General features: G+C 42.5%; 1 protein-coding gene, 1 long non-coding RNA gene and 1 other non-coding gene across 4 annotated transcripts in view; all 3 read right to left on the reverse strand.

The window, feature by feature from the left end:
- The window catches only part of NIPAL3 (NIPA like domain containing 3), a 55,286-nt gene that overhangs the window by 33,952 nt on the left and 499 nt on the right, over positions 1-20,835 (reverse strand). For both annotated transcript variants that reach the window (XM_006077977.4, XM_025278730.3), the window contains exon 2: positions 17,496-17,828. In XM_006077977.4, the coding sequence (XP_006078039.1) occupies positions 17,496-17,588 (93 nt within the window). In that variant the 5' untranslated portion in view covers positions 17,589-17,828. The remainder of the gene's footprint in view (positions 1-17,495; positions 17,829-20,835) is intronic.
- On the reverse strand, positions 6,245-7,055 carry LOC123465476. Its single transcript, XR_006640699.1, has 2 exons — positions 6,579-7,055; positions 6,245-6,534 (listed from the first exon to the last, which is right to left on the reverse strand). It is a non-coding gene; the product is annotated as an uncharacterized LOC123465476 (long non-coding RNA).
- LOC112583118 lies at positions 6,854-6,980 on the reverse strand. The gene has a single exon (XR_003107465.1). It is a non-coding gene; the product is annotated as a small nucleolar RNA SNORA40 (small nucleolar RNA).

Genomic DNA, 20,835 nt, shown 5'->3' on the forward strand with positions numbered 1-20,835 from the left:
CAGCAACCACACACGGGGGTGCGGGGGTGGGGTGCGTCTGCTTTCCAGAGTTGCCACGTAACCTGTTTCTGTTTGGCCGCCCTGCACAGCCTGTGGGATATGAGTTCCCTGACCAGGGATTGAACCTGGGCCCTCAGTAGCGAAAGCACCACATCCCTAACCACTGGACCTCTAGGCAAAGTTGCCACATAACCTCGAATTGTGCCATACTAATAACTAAACCCAGAACATTTCCATCACCCCCCAAAGAAACCCCAAACCCATTAGCATTTATTCCCCATTTCCCCTCCCCTCATTTTCTGGAAACCACTAGGTTGCTAGCTGTCTCCATGGATTTGCCTATTTTGGACATAAATGGGACCTTACCATATGTGGTCTTTTGTGACTGGCTTCTTTCACCTAGAATAATGTTTTTAGGGTTCATATAACAAAATCAGCACTTCATTCCTGCTTATGGCCAAGTAATATTCCACTATATGGATATACCACATTTTGTTTATCTGTTTGTCAATTACATTTGAATTATTTCTACTTTTTGTCTCTCATGATTGTTGTTATGAACGTCTGTGTACATTATATGTGTGTGTGTATATATATGTATAAGTGTGTGTGTGTGTGTTTTCAATTTTCTTGGGATTTTTCTAGTAGGAATGGGGTTGCTCAGTCACATAGTAACTCTATGTTTTACTTTTGAGGAACTGCCAAGTTGTTTCCTGTAGTGGTTACAATAATCTACATTCCCACCAAACAAGGGTTCTAATTTCCCTACATCATTGCCAACACTTGCTATTTTCCTCTTTAAAAAAAAAAATTATGATAGTCATACCAAAGAGTATGAAATGGTATCTAATTGTGGTTTTGATTTGCATTTCCCTAATGACTTATGATGTTGAGTATCTTTTCAGCTATATATTGGCCATTATTTTATCTTTTTCAGAGAATTGTTTATTCAAATCTTGACCTATTTTTTAAAATTCATATGTAATAAAATGGACTATTAGTCATCTTAAAACATATAATTCAGTAGCATTTAGTACATTTTTAATGTTGTGCAACCTTTGCCTATTTTTAAATTTTTATTATTGAGTTGTAAGATTTTTTTATATCAGTTCAGTTCAATCGCTCAGTAGTGTCTGACTCTTTGCGACCCCATGGACTGCAGCATGCCAGGCTTCCCTGTCCATCACAAACTCCCAGAGCTTAGTCAAACTCATGTCCATCGAGTGGGTGGAGCCATCCAACCACCTCATCTTCTGTCGTCCCCTTCTCCTGCCTTCAATCATTCCCAGCATCAGGGTCTTTTCCAACGAGTCAGTTCTCAGCAGGTGCCCAAAGTATTGCAGTTTCAGCTTCAGCATCAGTCCTTCCAATGAATATTCAGGACTGATTTCCTTTAGGATAGACTGATTGGATCTCCTTGCAGTCCAAGGGACTCTCAAGAGCCTTTTCCAACACCACAGTTCAAAAGCGTCAATTCTTCGGCACTCAGCTTTCTTTATAAGATACTAAACCTTTGTCAGATGTATGATTTGCAAATATTTTCTCCTATTCTATGGGTCAAAGCTTTATTTTCTTGACAGTGTGCTTTGACAAACACAAGTTTTTAAGATTGATTATTTTTTTCTTCTGTTGCTATGTGGTTTTTGGCATCATAATTTTAAAAAACATCGTCCAATACAGGGTCACAAAAATTTATACCTATGTTTCTTTCCAAGACTCTTTCTTTCCAAAAACTCTTTCCAAGAATATTTAGGTCTTTGGTCCATTTTGAATTAATTTTTTTTACATGATATGAGGAAGGAGTCCAACTTCATCTTCTTACATGTGGATATCCATTTGACCCTACATCATCTGTTTGAAAAAACTACATTATTTTCCTGTTGAGTGGTCTTAGCACCTTCGTCAACTATCAATTGACCACAGAGGTACTGGTTTATTTCTGGTCTCTGTATAATAGTCCACTGATCTGCATATCTATCCTTATGCCAATACTACATTGATTGCTGTAGCTTTGTAAAATTTTTGAAATCAAGGAGTGTGAGTCTTCCAACTTTGTTCTTCTTTTCCCAAGACTGTTTTGGCTAGTTAGAGTCCCTGGTATTTCCATGGGATTGTAGGATCAGCTGGTCTCTAATTTCTCTTTCTTCCTTTTCACATATTTGTGAATTTCCCTGTTTGCTGCTGTGAATTTCCTTCTGTTATTGATTTCTTATTTCATCCCACTGTGATCAGAGGACATGCTTTGTATCAGTGGTTCCTAACCTTTTTGGAGCTAGGGACCACTTCTGTAGAAGAGAATTTTTCCAAGGATGGGGGCAGAGGAGAGAAGCGGTTCAGATGGTAATACAAGTGATGGGAATGATGAGGAGCAGCAGATGAAGCTTTGCTTGCTTGCCCTTGCTCACCTCCTGCTGTGGGGCCTGGTTCCTAACAGGACATGGACAGGTACTGGTTCACCGACAACAGGTTGGGGACCCCTGCTTTATATGACTTCAATCTTTTATTTGACATTTGCTTTGTAGCTTAACATATGCTCTATCCCAGAGACTGTTCCATGTGCATTTGAGAAGAATGTGTATTTACTACTGTTGAGTGGAGTGTTCTATAGATGCCTGTTTGCTCTAATTGGTTTATGGTATTGTTCAAGTTTTCTATTTCCTTGCTGATCTTCTGTCCCGTTGTTCTATCCATTATTAAAAACGTGGTATTAAAGTGTCCAACTATTACTGTTGAACTATTTCTTCCTTCAATTCTGTCAATTTTTCCTTCATATATTTTAAGGCTCTGTTATGTGCATATATTTAACAACTGCTATATCTTCTTATGGACTGACTTTTTTATCATTATATAATGTCCTTCTTAGTCACTCATAACAATTTTTGTCTTAAAGTCTATTTTGTCCAGTGCTAATATACCCACTCAAGCTCTCTTTTGGTTACGATGAATGGAATATCTTTCCCCATCTTTTTACCATCAACCTATTTGTGTCTTTAAATCTAAAGGACATCTTATAGATAGGATATATTTGGGTCATATTTTTAAAAAGTCATTTCTGCCAATCTCTGCTTTTTAATTGGGCAGAGTTTAATCCATATATATTTAATATAATTATTGATAAGAAGGACTTCTGCCATTTCATTATTATTCCCCCGTATGTCTATTTTTAGTCCTCAGTTTCTCCATTACTGCCTTCTTTCATGTCAAATAGATATATTTTCTAGAGTACCATTTTAATTCCCTTTTACTATATATTTTTGAGTTGTCTTCCTAGTGATTATACTAGTGATTATAATTACCATCTTAATTTCAGTAGTATACAAAACTTTGCTCCTATATAGCATTTCTCCCTTCTCTACTTATGTTGCAAATTTCTTCATTATCTTTTGCATTTCTTTCATTTAAAAAGATATTGTATTGGATTCTCCATATCTCACTTATCTTTGCTGATAATTTATGTTTCCTGAATAAATGGCCTAATCTGAGCACAAATAAATGAAAATAATGGAAGAATGTGATACATGCCACAAAAGAAGGGGTAGAATTTTAAAGGAGGAACTTATTCTGGTCACAAGAAAGTATTTGGCTCAATGTCATGTGGCAGATGCAGTGGAAGGCCATAATCAAAATCCAGGGTCTTGGATTTTTACATGGCTGAGTTCTTTTCAAATGGCTGGCCGGCTCTTCTACTAGAGATAGCTTGGTCTTTGTAAACTGACAGACCAGGCTTACTCCTTGAAAGAAAAGTTATGACCAACCTAGACAGTATATTTAAAAGTAGAGGCATTACTTTGCCAACAAAGGTCCACCTAATCAAAATTATGGTTTTTCCAGTAGTCATGTATGGATGTGAGAGTTGGACTATAAAGAAAGCTGAGCGCCAAAGAATCGATGCTTTTGAACTGTAGTGTTGGAGAAGACTCTTGAGAGTCCCTTGGACTGCAAGGAGATCCAATCAGTCCATCCTAAAGGAGATCAGTCCTGAATATTCATTGGAATGACTGATGCTGAAGCTGAAACTCCAATACTTTGGCCACCTGATGTGAAGAACTGACTCATTAGAAAATACCCTGATGCTGGGAAAGATTGAAGGCAGGAGGTGAAGGGGACAATAGAGGATGAGACGGTTGGACAGCATCACCAACTCAATGGATATGAGTTTGAGGAAGCTCCGGGAGTTGGTGGTGGACAGGCAGGCCTGGCGTGCTGCAGTCCATGGGGTCACAAAGAGTCGGACACGACTGAGCAACTGAACTGAACTGAAGGAAACTGAGGCACCAAGGGTATGAGGTAGCTGGTAAGCTGATGAAGCAGAATTGGAACCTGGGTAGTCTGACATTAGAGCCCATACTCTTAACTGTTATGTCAAACTATGTAATATATAAAGCTCTGGAACAATGTCTGACACAGGATAGGGACTCAGTAATTAGTAGCTATTATCAAGGACTGGGGAATCGGTTCTTGACTCAAAGGCTCCTAGGCTAGTGCAGAGTACAGACACTTTACAGAGAAGGGAAGAATAGCATTCCAGACACTTACTCACTTAATCAGTGCCTAGTGTATGCCATGCACTGACTGTCAATGTGCCAGGCACTATCCCTGCCCTCAGGTCATACATATTAAACACCTGATTATTAGCAATCACACTTCAGTTAGAGCTACCTAGAGAAGCACAGAGGCCTGATTCAGTGTGTGAGAGACGCAGGATTAAGGGAAGTCAGGGAAGCCCCTCTGAGGAACAGTTTCACAAGGACATCTGAAAATGTAGACTGGTAGCAGTGGAGAAAGCCATTCTACATCCTGTGGGAAACCCGTATGGTGGAAAGGAGCATGGCACCTTGTGAGGGATGGAAAGGTGCTGTGGAGAGATACGATCCAGGGGGAAATGGGCTCAGAGGCACTGAGACGTAAAGGGGGATGTGTGTGTGTGAGTCTGAGGACCAATGAGGGTTTCTCTGTAGCTGGGGCTATCTTCTAGCAAAGAGAGAAGAAAACTGAGTGTAGAGGGATAAGGCTTAAGGGGTGGGCTGGCCGGATTGGGAGGGGGCTTTTCTATCTCATACGGTTTGGTTTGGGGCTTGGAGATAATAGGGAGACTCTGTGTCATTACGACTGCTTCTAAGAGAGAAATCAGGATGGCAAGGTTTAGAAGGCCGTAATCTTCAGACTGGGGGCCCTAGAGGCCTTCTTTTACAAAGGTTTTGCTGATCCTGAGCATTGTAAGGGATTCAGCCATCAGACCCTCATTTGCATCCAGGCTTTTTGCTGGCTTCCTATAGCGTCCCTTTCTCACTTTTCTCAATAGCTTCTTCCCAGTTCATCAAAGAACGGCCTATCTCTCACTCACGTAGAATCTTACGCTGGTACACTGCCCCAAGTTGTAAAACCACTAAGAAACCCAGGGGAATTCTGAAATTTTGTTTCCTGGGAGATTTCTTTAGTGATAAATGCCAATTCCTGGAATTGTTTTCTCTTCCTCTCGCATACATATTTCTGTGAAGGTATGACAGACATTAGAATAGGATACTCTGGCCCTTGTTAGAATATTTGAAATCAGAGAGTCTGATTTAACTGATGCTTGGACAATAAAGACTAGCTTTGTTAATTAGGTTACACCCACAGTTCTAAGTTTTGATAAAAAAAATATATTCAGGCAAAGTATAAAGTATTTATAATTAAAATACATGTACAAATATTTATAGTAAATATTTGAATTATATTCTATGGTTAAAATATATATTGTTGTTGTTCAGTCGCTAAGTTGTGTCCAACTCTTTGTGATCCCATGGACTGTTGCCTGCCAGGCTCCTCTGTCCATGGGTTTCTCCAGGCAAGAATATTGAAGTGGGTTGCCATTTCCTTCTCCAGGGAATCTTGCCAGACCAGGGATCGAACCTGCATCTCCTGCATTACCAGGTGAATTCTTTACCACTGAGTCACTAGAGAAGCCCATATAGTTACATTTGTGAATATATGTTTTACAATATAGTAAGGGCAAAATCACTGCAGATGGTGACTGCAGCCATGAAATTAAAAGACACTTACTCTTTGGAAGGAAAGTTATGACCAACCTAAATAGCATATTCAAAAGCAGAGATACTACTTTGCCAACAAAGGTCCGTCTAGTCAAGGCTATGGTTTTTCCTGTGGTCATGTATGGATGTGAGAGTTGGACTATGAAGAAGGCTGAGCGCCGAAGAATTGATGCTTTTGAACTGTGGTGTTGGAGAAGACTCTTTTTTTTTTTTTTCTGCACAAAGGTTTCTTTTTATTCATAACATAGGCAAAGTTATTTAAGTCAATAAATTTTTAAGGATTTTTCACACGTCCTGATTCTTTCCACTGCCAATCACCATAGCTCCTCCAAGGTTGTCATCTTCAAGGTAGCCCTTTCAAAAAGTTCTGTTCAATCCACAGCTGTGATGCCTGCCACGTTGTTTTAGTTGGGCCTCTTAGATCTTCAGTGGAGTTCACTTCAAAGTTTGCCACCTGTAATCTTCAAAGACCCAATTTCCTCAAGCAGTTTACTATAGGATCCTGTTAGGGTCAGGAGATGGGATCTGTCTAGTTCAAAAACTTACCAAGTTCAAATCATATTAATTCCTAAGTTATCACACCCTAAAACTTGACACAGATCATTGGGATATGCCAATACCTAAAGCATTAGACATATCTTTGCAAAATCCAGACACTGTATTCCGAAGATAAAAGCCTAAAAAAAGAAGCCCATCTTTGTTTTATGTCAACATTAAAACTGAGTACTAGGATCAATATAGCTGGTAATTTAGAAGTTTATTTAGCTTTACAGCCCTGGAAGCAATCTTTATGCTCATCATTACACATCCATTTTATGGATCATGTTCCTTCTTATCTGTATCAAAACTCATACTGAACAATGAGTTGTGGGTTGCAAAAGAGGATTTACTTTCACACTTGTCTGTAAGTCTTTGTCCATAAATTAAACAAAAACAAACACAAGTGCTATGGAGAAGACTCTTGAGAGTCCCTTGGACTGCAAGGAGATCCAACTAGTCCATTCTGAAGGAGACCAGCCCTGGGATTTCTTTGGAGGGAATGATGCTAAAGCTGAAACTCCAGTACTTTGGCCACCTCATGCGAAGAGTTGACTCATTGGAAAAGACTCTGATGCTGGGAGGGATTGGGGGCAGGAGGAGAAGGGGACGGCAGAGGATGAGATGGCTGGATGGCATCACTGACTCGATGGACATGAGTCTGGGTGAACTCCGGGAGTTGGTGATGGACAGGGAGGCCTGGCATGCTGCGATTCATGGGGTCGCAAAGAGTTGGACATGACTGAGCGACTGAACTGAACTGAACTGAAGGGCAAAGTATAGTTAAATTTATAATATTTCAATTTCCCCAATCTTTTCTGAATAGATTGGGTTAATGCAAGGTGCCCTAAGTGAAATAAGTTACTAGCATATTGATAGTGCTTTTTTGGTAAACTTCAAGGGAACTGTAAAAGCAAAAACAAACCCCTTTTTAAATTAAGTGTGCCTAGTATGTCGTTGTGAACACAAATGAATGAGGCCTTAAACATACTGTTAGCTGATAGGTCAATAAAAATAGTTTATCACTACCTGATTTTTAGCACAAAACTCAGAAGGAGTTGAAAGAATTCAGTGATTCACTACACTTCTCCCATTCTGGTTATGTACAGAAGCTCTTCTAGCCATAATAACCAAAGCTTGCAATAGAACAGATGCTAAATTCTATCTCATTCTACCAGTTAGTAATATGCATCTTAAATACTGAAAATAAAGTCCTATTTTTCTCATTCAGATATATTTTTCTAAACAATATTATTTTTGCTCAAAAATGATAAAATTTATACTGCATTAATCAATTGCTTTTATTCAATTATATAAAGAATTCTATATTGAATCAACACCTATGAACCTTATGTCAAAGGAAAATTTTTTAAACGAAATTTGGTTACATACTCTACACTTTTTCTTGTAGAAGTATGATAGGTATTTCCATAAAAATTTTAAGTGTTAAAAGGCAGACACATGTAAACAAAGAAGAACAAAGAGTGTTTCTGCTCACCACCCAATTCTACAAGGATTAGGCTGCAATCTGTTGCAGTTGCTGATCAACATTAAGAAAACAACAGGATGCTCTGTGTTTGGACAAACAGACCCCTTTGAGAGTTAAATGCATATCTCAGGAAAAAAATTTAATGAACCCAGATTCTTGTATCTTCCCACACATGAAAAAAAAAAAGCACTAAAATCATTAACTTGAGACTTTTTTGGGACTAGCAATAATCTTTTACCCAGATGTATATTTTACTGCATGTGTTTCCTAGTAAAAAAATCACATATAAACTGGTTATCCCCCCCTACCTTTTCAGAACAGCTTTCTCAGAGCTACTGAGAAGCTGTCTACTGGGCTACAGTCCTCAGTAAGGTTTCTGAATAAAACTTAAAACTCACAACTCTTGCACTGTGAATTTTTAAGTCAACACACATTTTTGGGATAATATTCTGTGGGGGAAATGGAACTTAGGGAGGAAAAGGAAAGATGTAAAATTTCCAACTGTTAAAGAAGAGTTTTTTTAGAAGACTGATGGTAGGTTATCAAGTGGTCTTTATATTTTGGGGGCTTTAGTTAAGCGTATATAAGAGTTAAAAAAATAGAATTTAAATGCACCAGGAACTATATGCTTTGCAGATATTTAAATCTGTACTGAAAAGTTTGAAGTTTTAGATGTCTACTAAAAGAAAGTGTGAGAAAATACACTGTTTCCTTGGAGGGTCAAGTTTGAGGACTTCAAAGGAAGTCCTTCCCTCTGTGTTTGGCTCTTGGGATTGAAAGCAAGAACATCAGCTTCATAACAGGCAAAGATCTTGGGGCCAGACAGGTACCCTAATAACTCAGGTTACCTATGCTAATGAGCAAGTTGTTATAAACTGGCAGTAATTTTGCAGGAACTGTCTTGGGCAGGTAGAAGACTGGTTCCTGCTCCAACAACACCTCAAAGCTGCTTTATCTAAACTTTAGTGGGAGACAGAGGAGAGCTGAAACAGGCTCCAGGAATCGTGGGTGGTGCTGTTCAGAGGGCAGGTGTGGGCCACACACGTGCAGGTTCAGGGTAGGCAGGACGGTGGGATCTGCTTCACTGAGCCTCGGTTCCTCTCTGCTCTGCTGGGTGGGACGACAGTACTCCTCTGCCAGAGCTGGTGCAGAAACTTCTTGAGATTGTTTGGAAGAAACACTTAACACAGCAACTTAGAATTAGGGTGACCCATATGAAATGGCTGATATCCAGCCAGTTTTGACCTACAAAGGTGGAAGATTCATATGGTTCAACCTGTAACTGGTAGTCGCTATCTTATTTTTACCAGGGAGACCACGCTGTCCTCTGAAAAGACTAAGTCTACGTGGCTGTTAGAGAATGTGCTGTGAAATGTGACACAAAATGGAGTCATTTAAGTCAAGGGGTTTTAAAATGGGGCTATGAGGCCATTAAGGAGATGGACCTTACATACATCCTCATGGGATGGAACCATGACCTCCAAGGACTCTGTAAGCCCACGTGCAACTTGTCACAGTAACGACTTCCCCCATCTCTAGTGATGGCCTTAGAGCTCAATCACACTTAGCCACAACGAGCTTCTGTCTCTAACTCCAATGAAAATCCCTTGTAACACAAGCCTCCCTTCACGTTTAAAAGCCCTTGACTTTTACTGTTTGAATTGCTACTTGAATCTGTGTGCCCTGGACTGCAGTTCTCGAATTCCAAATGAACTCTTTTTCTTTGATTATTTCTCCCTAGGTTTATTTAGGTTGACAGTGTTGTTAACAACTTGCCTAGGGGCAGTAAAGAGATGAAGAGAGGACATAAGCAGCTGTGGCCAAACAGACAAGTCAATCAGAGAAGAGGCTGTGGAGGTGTGAAACCCGGAATGAAAATTGTGAAACTAACAAGGATAAACCAGTCTAAACATCAAAATCAAGGTTAAAAGGTTACTATACTAATGAAGGCTGGCTTAATTTCTGAAATATACAAACATCTCATATAACTCAATCAACAAAAAACCCCCAGACAACCCAATCAAAAAATGAGAAGAAGATCTAAACAGACATTGCTCCAAAGAAGATGTAACAATATGATGGCCAACAGGCACATGAAAAGATGCTCAATGTCACTAATTATCAGATAAATGCAAATCAACAAGGTATCACCTCACACCAATCAGAACTGCCATCATTAAAAAGTCTACAAATAACAAGTGCTGGAAAGGATGTGGAGAAAAGGGAACCCTCCTACACTGTTGGTGGGAATGTAAATGTCGTCACTATGGAAAACAGGGTGGAGGTTCCTTAAAAAACTAAAAACAGAGTCACCAGATGACCAGAGCAATCCCATGCGTGGACGTGCATCTGGATAAAACTCTAATCTGAAAAGAAGCATGCAGGCCACTGTTCTCTGCACCACTATTTCTAATAGCTGAGACATGGAAACACCCTGAATGCCCATCAACAGAAGACTGGATAAAGACATGGCATCAGAGATATGGAACACTACTCAGCCATAAAAAAGAATGAAATGATGCCGTCTGCATCAACATGGACGCAGCTGGAGATTACCACACTAAGTGAAGTCAGTTAGAAAGAAAAAGAAATATTACCATGTGATATAGCACTTATATGTGGAACTTAAAATATGACACAAATGATCTTACCCACAAAACAGGAACAGACACAGAAGACAGACCTGTGGTTGCCAACAGCAGCAGGTAGGGGTGGTGTGGCAGAGGGATGGACTGGAGTTTGGACTCGGAGTGTGGAATTAGCAGAGGCAAGCTATTTTATATGGAATGGATAAACAAGGTCCTACCGTATAGCACAGAAAACTGTATTCAATATCCTGTGATACCACAGTAGAAAAGAATATGAAAAAGGATGTGTATGTATATACGGAATATAATTATATATGTATATACATATATTTTGGAGAAGGGAAATGGCACCCCACTCCAGTGTTCTTGCCTGGAGAATCCCAGGGACAGAGGAGCCTGGTGGGCTGCTGTCTCTGGGGTGGCACAGAGTCGGACACGACTGAAGTGACTTAGCAGCAGCAGCAGCATACATATATTTATACATATAAATGGAGAAGGCAATGGCACCCCACTCCAGTACTCTTGCCTGGAAAACCCCAGGGATGGAGGAGCCTGGTGGGCTGTAGTCCATGGGGTTGTGAAGAGTCGGACAGGACTGAGCGACTTCACTTTCACTTTTCACTTTCATGCCTTGGAGAAGGAGATGGCAACCCACTCCAGTGTTCTTGCCTGGAGAATCCCACGGACCGGGGAGCCTGGTGGGATGCCATCTATGGGGTCACACAGAGTCAGACACGACTGAAGCAACTTAGCAGCAGCAGCATACATATAAATATATATATGTATAACTGAACCACTTTGCTGTACAGTAGAAATTAACACAATATTGTAATTCAACTATACTTCTATAAAATAAATTAAAAATAATAAAGGCTGCTATTTATGGAGCAGTTATACATATTATATATGTATATATGTCAGGCATGGCACTAAGGCCTTTCTACACATCACTTTTGAGCCACAAATAGCCCTATGAAGTGGGTATTACTCTGAGTCCTGTTTTAGCACACAAGCTTGAAGGAGTTTAGTGATAACCAAAGGAAGGCTCAGAGAAGTGAAATAAGCTGCCCAAAGTGAGGACCAGAGGACGCAAGACTAGAGGTCTGACTTCCAGTCTCTTGATGAGAATCACTCCTCCACGCTGTCTCCCACTGTGTTCTCTGAGGTTGAAGGACTTCAAAGGTGGCAAAAAAAAAAAAAAAAAAGGTCCCCACCTTGTAAGTGCTACATTCCCACTGATGACACAAGCAGCTGAGGTTACTTTTAAAAGCCATTTCTACAAGCATATGAATCTCCACACCTAACAAGTGGCTACAGACAGACACGGTTAGTAACAGCAACATAACTTAATACCCTTTCATCCAAGTGTTTCAAAGGGCTTCGTCAACCCTAATTACGCCCCAAAGCCTTGTGAAGTTGTGACTGGCTCAACTTCAAGAGAATTAAAATCAAGCAAGGAAGTTGCCAGCAGCCCAGAGGTTACACAATTTGAACACACATCTATTAGCCGCCCTCAAGTGCCCGGTGGAGGGCGATCCAGAGTGGAGATGACAACCAGCAGGGCACCTGACATTATTTATGGAGCAGTTATGTATTATATATGTATATATGCCAGGCATGGCACTAAGGCCTTTCTACACATCACCTTTGAGCCACAAATAACCCTATGAAGTGGGTATTATTCTGAGTCCTGTTTTAGCACACAAGCTTGAAGGAGTTTAGCGATGACCAAAGGAAGGCTCAGAGAAGTTGACATTAAGTTCCTCCTCCAAACCTCAGCACTGGAAACTGTGAAATTGCATCCAGGTCTGCTGGCAGGGAGGGAAGAGGACAGGGCCGGGGCCTTCATCTCTGAACACCACTAAGAGCTTTCTCCACCCATCGGGCTCTGCTTTTGGCTGAAGAACCACCCCAAGGGTTTTCACTGAAGTTATTCAAAGTGTTAAGTGCTCATAAGTACATCTGAATGGCTAACCCAGAACAGGGATTTGACCCTGGGATCAGTGATTCTGTGTGTTATGAAAACAAAAGGTGAGGACTGAAACCCCGGTGTTCCCACCAAGGTACAGGTTCCAGCCATGGCTCCAATAGACCCAAAGATGAAGAGGAAGGACCAGCAAACCCAAAGTCTTTTTCCTCTCTGCTTCAGCTTACCAATACAGACTTTGAAGACCAGCAGACCTGGACTGGGGTTACTGCCTCTGTTACTGACGGCTGTGTGACTTCAAAAGAATCGCCTTAACTCTCTGAGCCTCAGCATCCCCTCTGAAAAATGGAGCTGACTGTACACTCTTAGGAATGTCACATTATAAGGCACATGCTTAAACACCACTCGACAGGTAATAAATATTAAGACAATTCTAGCTGCTGCTATTATTATTTTTATAATTTTCATTTTTTATCATTATTATGATTAGCAACACCTCTAAGGACCCTTCTGGCCCTGATATGCTCTGATCCAAGAATTGATCTTTCACTAGCTATAACTCTGAAAGAAAAGAAACTATTCTCAGAAGAGCAGCCAAAGGTCACAGGGGCACGATACCCTGGATATTGGTATCGGAGTGAAACCTCAGCTCAGATCTCCTGTTTTAATGTCTTCTTCACATCTGCCAACCAGAGTCTATATTTAAATTCTGTAAGTCCCCTACCTACAAGTGCATTCAAAGTCTAATTCATTTGTAAGTCCAACAAAGTGAGCCTGGGTACCCAGTTAACACAATCGGCTATATAGTACTGTATTGTAACAGGTTTATGAAACATTTCATACAGATAGCACGTAAAAAAGCAACAAACATAAAAAATAAAGAAAGCATCTTTAACCTTATAGTACAGTACCTTGAGGAGTACAGTAAATACAACAGCTGGCACCCAGGGGCACGCTCGCAGCTTTGAAAGTTTACAACCGAAGGTTCGTACAGAGGGGACTTACCGTACTATGCTGACAAGACTGTCATCGCCTGCTATTTAAGCTGACTTCCCATAGTCCCTTGAACTTAAAAGGCTAACAGTTAAGTATAAACTGCATTCTGGCTTGCTCTGAGGGTCAGAAGTGTCAACGTGTTAATCTCTCATTCGTGTCCAGCTCTTTGGACCCCATGGACTATAGCGCACCAGGCTCTTTTGTCCGTGGAATTCTCCAGGCCAGTATACTGGAGTGGGCTGCCATTCCCTTCTCCAGAGGATCTTCCTTATCCAGGAGTCGAACCCAGGTCTCCCTCAGTGCAGGTGGATTCTTTACTGTCTGAGCCATTCACATTCAAATGCAATGGATGCAGCAGACCGGCTAACGGTCTCTGCAACCCCTGTGACCTGGCCTCAAGCCAGCTCCCTGACGTTTGCCTTCCCCAGCAAGTGGGGCATTACCTTCTCCACTGCCATTTCGACACTTACTAAACAGTATCAGGGAGAGAAGGGGCCTCATGCAGTGCCTGGCACAACATCGGCAGGAGGAAGTGTGTGTGTGAAAGTCATTCAGTCGTGTCCGACTCTTTGCAACTGTGTGGTCTGTAGTCCGCCAGGCTCCTCTCTGTCCATGGAATTCTCTAGGCAAGAATACTGGAGTGAGTAGCCTTTCCCTTCTCCAGGGGGTCTTTCTGACCCAGGAATCAAACCAGGGTCTCCTGCATTGTAGGTGGATTCTTTACCAGCTGAGCTACCAGGGAAGCCCAAGAATACTGGAGTGGGTAGCCTATCTCTTCTCCAGCAGATCTTCCCAACCTAGGAATCAAACCGGGGTCTCCTGCATTGCAGGCAGATTCTTTACCAGCTGAGCCACCAGGGAAAGCCCAGGCAGCAGGAAGTGGTGGATAAAACCAAGGGCTCTGGCAGCACACAGACTTGATTCAAATCCCAGTTTTACAACCAAGTAACGTGTGGTCTTGGGCCAGTTAACTAATCTCTGTGTGCCAGTTTCCTCATTTGTAAAATGCAGAAATACAAGTACCTACCTTGTACCTAGTCTTAGAGAATGAACAGTCCCTGTTATAGCAAACACAACTAATGTTAGCTGCTGTTATTATGATGACCATAGTAACTGTGAATTGGTTATAAAAGTATAAAGGACCTATTATTTCCCACCAGGAAGACTGACAAAGGCTTCATGGATAAGGTGATATTTGAATTGGAGGTGGAAGGGTGGGTAGGATTTCCACAGACAGAAAACAGGGAATGGTGCAGGCAGTTTCCAGTTTCCTAATCTGTAAATTCAGGTCATTCTCATAACCACCCTATAGGATGAACTTAATAACGGATGTGCAAACGAATTACATGACTTTCCCCAAGCTATCATACCACAGGGGCTTCCCTGGTGGCTCAGACGGTAAAGAATCTGCCTTCAATGCAGGAGACCTGGGTTTGATCCCTGGGTTGGGAAGATCCCCTGGAGGAGGGTGTGGCAATCCACTCCAGTATTCTTGCCTGGAGAATCCGATGGACAGAGGAGCCTAGCAGGCTGTAGTCCATGGGGTTGCAAAGAGTCAGACATGACTGAGCAACTAAGCATGCACATATAATACCACAAACTGACAGAACTGGGGCTGGAAGCCAGGTCTCCCAGATTTCAAAGGCCATGCTCTTAACACCCTACTGGATCTCTATTTTTGTGCCAAATTCTGTCCGGAAGGGTAGTTACTTATGGAAATGTTTACCCGCCTCCCTCCTAGACTCCTTTAGGGAAGAGCCATCTCAATGACCTATATAGCTCCTGTCCTACTCAGCACAGGCATGCATATAGCTATGCATATAGTTGAGCTGAAGTTCCTACTTGCTAAACAGAAGAAACTGAGGTCCAACTCTTGCAGTTTGAGGTAAAGCTTCCAGAGTCAGAGACCCTCAGGGATGCTAGTCATCAGCAGTTCAGCCTGCTGGTCTCTTTCACAGACCACCCTCCCTCAACAATCCATTCTCTGCTGGGGTGGATGAGGACGGGGCTGAGACTCAGGGCACATGCTTGTTTCTGAGGTCATCCTGCTGATCAAGGTGCACTTGTGTCCTCTTAATGGTTTCCCCAAAGGTAAGAGACAACACTGGAGCAGCCCACCCAGCCTCAAGCCCACAGCAAGCAAAAATCCTGTTTGCTGGAGGACTCCACCCCCGGCCACTACTGATTGGATCAATGTAGACACCTGACCCAAGCTGGGCCAATCAGATCCTCCCTCCTTTGAAAGTGGGTTGAAGAGTTCTAGTACCTTTCAAGGAGAAGGCAATGGCAACCCACTCCGGCACTCTTGCCTGGAAAATCCCATGGACGGAGGAGCCTGGTAGGCTGCAGTCCATGGGGTCGCGAAGAGTCAGACACGACAGCAACTTCACTTTCACTTTTCACTTCCATGCATTGGAGAAGGAAATGGCAACCCACTCCAGTGTCCTTGCCTGGAGAATCCCAGGGATGGCGGGGCCTGGTGGGCTGCCGTCTATGGGGGTCGCACAGAGTCGGACATGATTGAAGCAACTTAGCAGCAGCAGCAGTACCTTTCAAGCCTCACTGCCGTTCCTGCCCTTGGGATCTATGAGCTACCATGTAGCCTTATATTAATTTTTCATTTTGCTTAAACTTCTCTGAAATGGACTTTTATTTCTTGCAACCAAAAGAGCCTGAACAAAATAAAGGAAGAAAGAGCAAGCTTCCCCTTAGAAACCTCTTTCCCTACCCCCAGGTGGAATTAACTAGTCCTTCCTCTGCTCTGTGCATCTTCACCTGTTGCTGTTTGTAACCATGAGAGATTTCTGAGTCAAGCAGTGAGTCAAACCCGTCCCGCATGCCTAGTGCTGGGCTAGGTGCTTTTTCGTTGGTTTATGCAGCCCTAAAGGAATGAAGGGTGGAGGGAGGTATTACTACCGTCATCCTACCCATAAGAGAAGCTCTGAGGGTTAGTTAAGCCTTATGTCCAAGGTTACTGAGGTGGGAGCAGGTAGGGATTTGAAGACTGATCTTCTTTCCTTTATCCCTGCTCCCCCCACCCTTCTAGGTCAGGTCATCATCTTTTGTTCACATGCCTGTCTGACACCTCAATTCTTAAGCTTTTTGGGAGAGTCACTAAGACTTATTTATCTTTGTTCTGGCAGGAAGATATTTCTGTAATAAATAACTGAATTGAGGATAAAAATGAAAACTTATTAGACGCCTCATCAGGGAGCGTGTTCTATGTATTAGATTCTGTGTTTGTCTATTTGGCATTCATTCACCACAAGGCTAATTATATGAACTCTACTTTCTTATTTTCTGTATTTTCAATGCTCTGGCATTTGTGACCTTGCTACGTGGGGAGAAACTGCCTCTCTCAGAGTTACCCAATTCTTAGAGATAGCAAAGGGGCATGCACTCAGGGATGTTCACGGTAGCATCTGCAGTGACCCCAGATTAGAAACAATCTAATCAGCCAACAATAGGAGGTTCTGTCCCACAGACTTTGATACAGCAGCTCAACAGATTGGGCAATCATTCAGAAAGCACACTTCCAACCACCACTCAGTGACATAGGGAAATAGTCCATCAACAAAGTTAAGGAAAACCACCAAGATATAAAACTCTCCACCCCCAAATTTGGAATACCTGAAAAAGACAGGAAGGAAATTTACAGAAACAGGAACAAAGGTTGTCTCCAAGTAACGGAGCTGGTGATTTTTTTTTAAGTCAAACCTTCTTAGGGGGAATGAATTCCTTTTTACGTATTTCAATGAACATCTCTTTAGATTACACATTCTCTTGTACGCATGGAGGGGCTGCCTGTTTCTGTCGGTGATAAGCACGCAGACCCTGGATGTATCTGTTAGCCAATACTTCCCCGTGTGACTGTCTCATTAGAAAAATATAAAATCCCCAACCTAAAAAATAATAAAAGCTCTTGCCTTGTAGGAGAAGGAAGCCTCTCTCACGGGGTTGGCACTGCTTGTGGGCAGGAGCTGCTGGAGCTGCAGGGCTGCACCGTGAGCTCCGTCCATGGCGGGCTAGGGGCACAGGCCAGCTGGCCTGAATCCGTAGCTGGAGGTGCTGCTAAGCCATCTTTCCCGGCGGGGTTCACCTCCTTCCACCAGCCATCGCCTTCTCACGTGGAAAGAGTACTTCAAGGCTCTTTTGGCCAATTTACAGCCTTTTCCTCATCTTCACTCAGAGACGTGCCAGTTTCTAGGTTTCTTCTCAGGCAGGCAGATGGGGACGCGTTTCCTGATTCTCGTGGTGCCCTAGCAGGAGGGGAAGAACATTAAAAATGCATGTACAATGAAACATTGAGCCGGATTTGTTACCTGAGAAGAGATTACTATTAGGACAAAACACAAACTGCCATGAGAAGTGAGGCCATTTAAAAAACTACATTGTGCCTCTGGCCACTTAATAAAGATATGGCTCACCTACCTCAAAACCATTTTCCCCAGTCCTTTAAAATCCCCTTTCCTCTTCTCCTTCACTTCCTTCCTTCTATCATATGTGTGGGTGTGTGTTAGTTGCTCAGTCATGTCCGACTCTTTCCAACCCTATGGACTGTAGCCGACCAGGCGCCTCTGTCCATGGAATTCTCCAGCCAAGAATACTGGAGGGGGTTGCCATTTCCTTCTTCAGGGTATCTTCCTGACCTAGGGATCAAACCGGAGTCTCCTGCATTGCAGGCAGATTCTTCACCATCTAAGCCACAAGGGAAGCCCTCCTTCCATCATATCCTAATTTAAATGCTACCTTTCCATAGGTTCCCCTACATAAGAAGAACATTGCCTGTACCGACTTCTCTAGGACTCCAAAAAGAAAGAAAGAAGAAAAAAATTCCTCTGCCATAAAAAACAACAAACCATCTGCATTCTTACTTAGGAAAGAAGGAATGAGAAGAAAAGTTATCTCCATGGAAGATGGACAAACTGGCCTGCTCCTGAGGGTCTGCCTAGGGTGATATAACATTGGACCAGGAGGCGGAAGACCTAAGGGACCAGATCATTTTGCCTCTGGGAGTCTCAGCTGTCTCACCTGTAGAACAGGGGTAATAATATGGCCTTAAGTAAAACCAGCAATGATGGAAATGCTCATTAACTTCATTGGACTGACATTTTCAGGGCATCTCAAGCTTTTCTACCAAATAGAGAAGAAAGAGAAAGTACACCCCTAGTGTTTTGGAGAGCATGGTCAAAACACCTACCACAAGTGCTAAGGGTTTCTTTGAGGTTCATGTTAAAAAAAATAAGCATACAAATGAGTATTATACTTGCAAAGCCTGTTATATTAATATAAAAATATTTTACATTACTTTTGACCTGTTGCATGCTTACCTGTTTTACCTTGGCCAAGTCATTTAACTTTTCAGCAAGTTTCCCCTGCTATGAAATATGGATATTCCACATCCATGTGTTGTTGTGAGAATTTGGTGAAATAATGCATACAAAATGCATGTACAGCAAATGGTCAATGAATATATTAATTTTATTCTTACCAATTTATTTAATTTACCTATGACTACACCTTTCTTTGTCTCAAGCAACAAATGTTTGAGGGTTTATTACATTCCAAACAGACAAAGTTTCTGACATGCTTCAAGGCATCAGAAAGATGCCTCCTACGGCTACCGACTCCAGTATTCTTGCCTAGAAAATCCCATGGGCAGAGGAGCCTGTTGGGCTACAGTCCATGGGGTTGCAAAGAGTCGGGCATGACTTAGTGACTAAACCGCCACCATCCTACCAGTAGCCTCCAGTTCCTTCTGTTATCTAGCCCGAGGCCCAGGAATTCTGGCTCCTGGTGTGAACAGCACAGTCCGATGATATAGGACTAACACTGCATTCAGTGTCTAGGAGACATCAGATGCAGGGCTCAAGCCAAGGGCAGCACAAAGACCATTTAACTCAGGCTCACTTTGTCAAAGAGCCTCAAAGTTAAATGACTGCTGCTGCCTCTAGATGAGGTTATATAATCAGTATATATATATATATATATATATACCTGAAATATACTTATCAGACAAGCTTGTAACTCAAATCCCATAACCAGAAGTCCCTGACTGTAAAGCCCTATGAATGTTTGTAATCTTGTGAAAAGCATAATTATTCTTCACTATACTTTTATGCCTTAGAAAGGAAGAGTGGCTCCATCAACCTCTGAGACACTCCTAGAGGCTTTCAGCCTGGAGGTGAAGGGGCACTGAAGCAAAAATTCTGGGAAGCTGTTTGTTGAATCCCCTGTTTGATTGCTGCCTCCCAAGATCTAGCCTAGAGCCTGGCATGGGGACCTCCATACATACCTACTGACTGGCTCTAGACAGGCCAGTGAAGCACCTGGTACACCTTGGCTGCTTCACAGCCAAGAAGGGAATGGCTTACTCAAGGCCTCACCCACCGCAACTCCAGAGATAAAACCCATAGAGCCAGCCCCACCCACAGCACGTCAGAGAAGCCACAGGATGTGCCAAGGCGGCGATGGGAATCCAGGCCACCTAACCTTCTTTGGATCAGCTGGTTTCTCCAGGTGGGTTCTGTATTTGCTTTCCTTTGTGGTGGCTGTGGTTGCTCTCATTTAATTATCTTTTAAAAAGCAGCTTCCCTCTCTGCCTCAGGAACCCCCAGGCCTCTAAGGCACCAGGGCCCACAAAGATAGAAAACTCCCCTTTCAGCTAGGTAGCATTTTGGACAGAAAGCCTTGGAGGAATTCTGTGCAAGCTGTCTTCCCTTATAAGGCACATATTCTTGGCCTAATGACTTTCTTTTCCAGACTGCAAAACACTTTTCCAGGTCTAACATATGCCCCAGAGGCAAGAAAACCAACTCTGTGTTGCTCACCACCCCTTAAGTTTGAGGCCCACACAGCTATCCGTGAGCACAGGGGTCACTGACTCAAAAAGGGAAAGATAAATCCACTAAGGGATGACTTTCACTCCACACCCTAGTCCTCATCTGAGAGTTATTTCATCAACCCACAAAGTAGGTTTCCTAGATTAGAGAACCATCGGTCTTGGCTGCTAAGAGTAGGGTCTGTATTAGAATTTGGCTCTATCTAAAGAAATAATTCAAACACGCCCTTTCCCATCACCTGCCGGTTCAGCTTCTGGTTGCTGAGTGCCAGTTACAGGGTAAGCGCTTTTCCTTTCTTGGGCTTTGGCTCACGAAAGGGTTACACTCTTCAGTCCCCACCCAATGCGCTGGAAACGACTTCCAGTGACCAGCACGGACCAGGAATGCGTCCCCCACCCCCACCCCAGCCCTCGTCATCCACCTG

This window comes from Bubalus bubalis, chromosome 2, assembly GCF_019923935.1.
Source record: "Bubalus bubalis isolate 160015118507 breed Murrah chromosome 2, NDDB_SH_1, whole genome shotgun sequence".
Classification (NCBI taxonomy): Eukaryota; Metazoa; Chordata; class Mammalia; order Artiodactyla; family Bovidae; genus Bubalus; species Bubalus bubalis.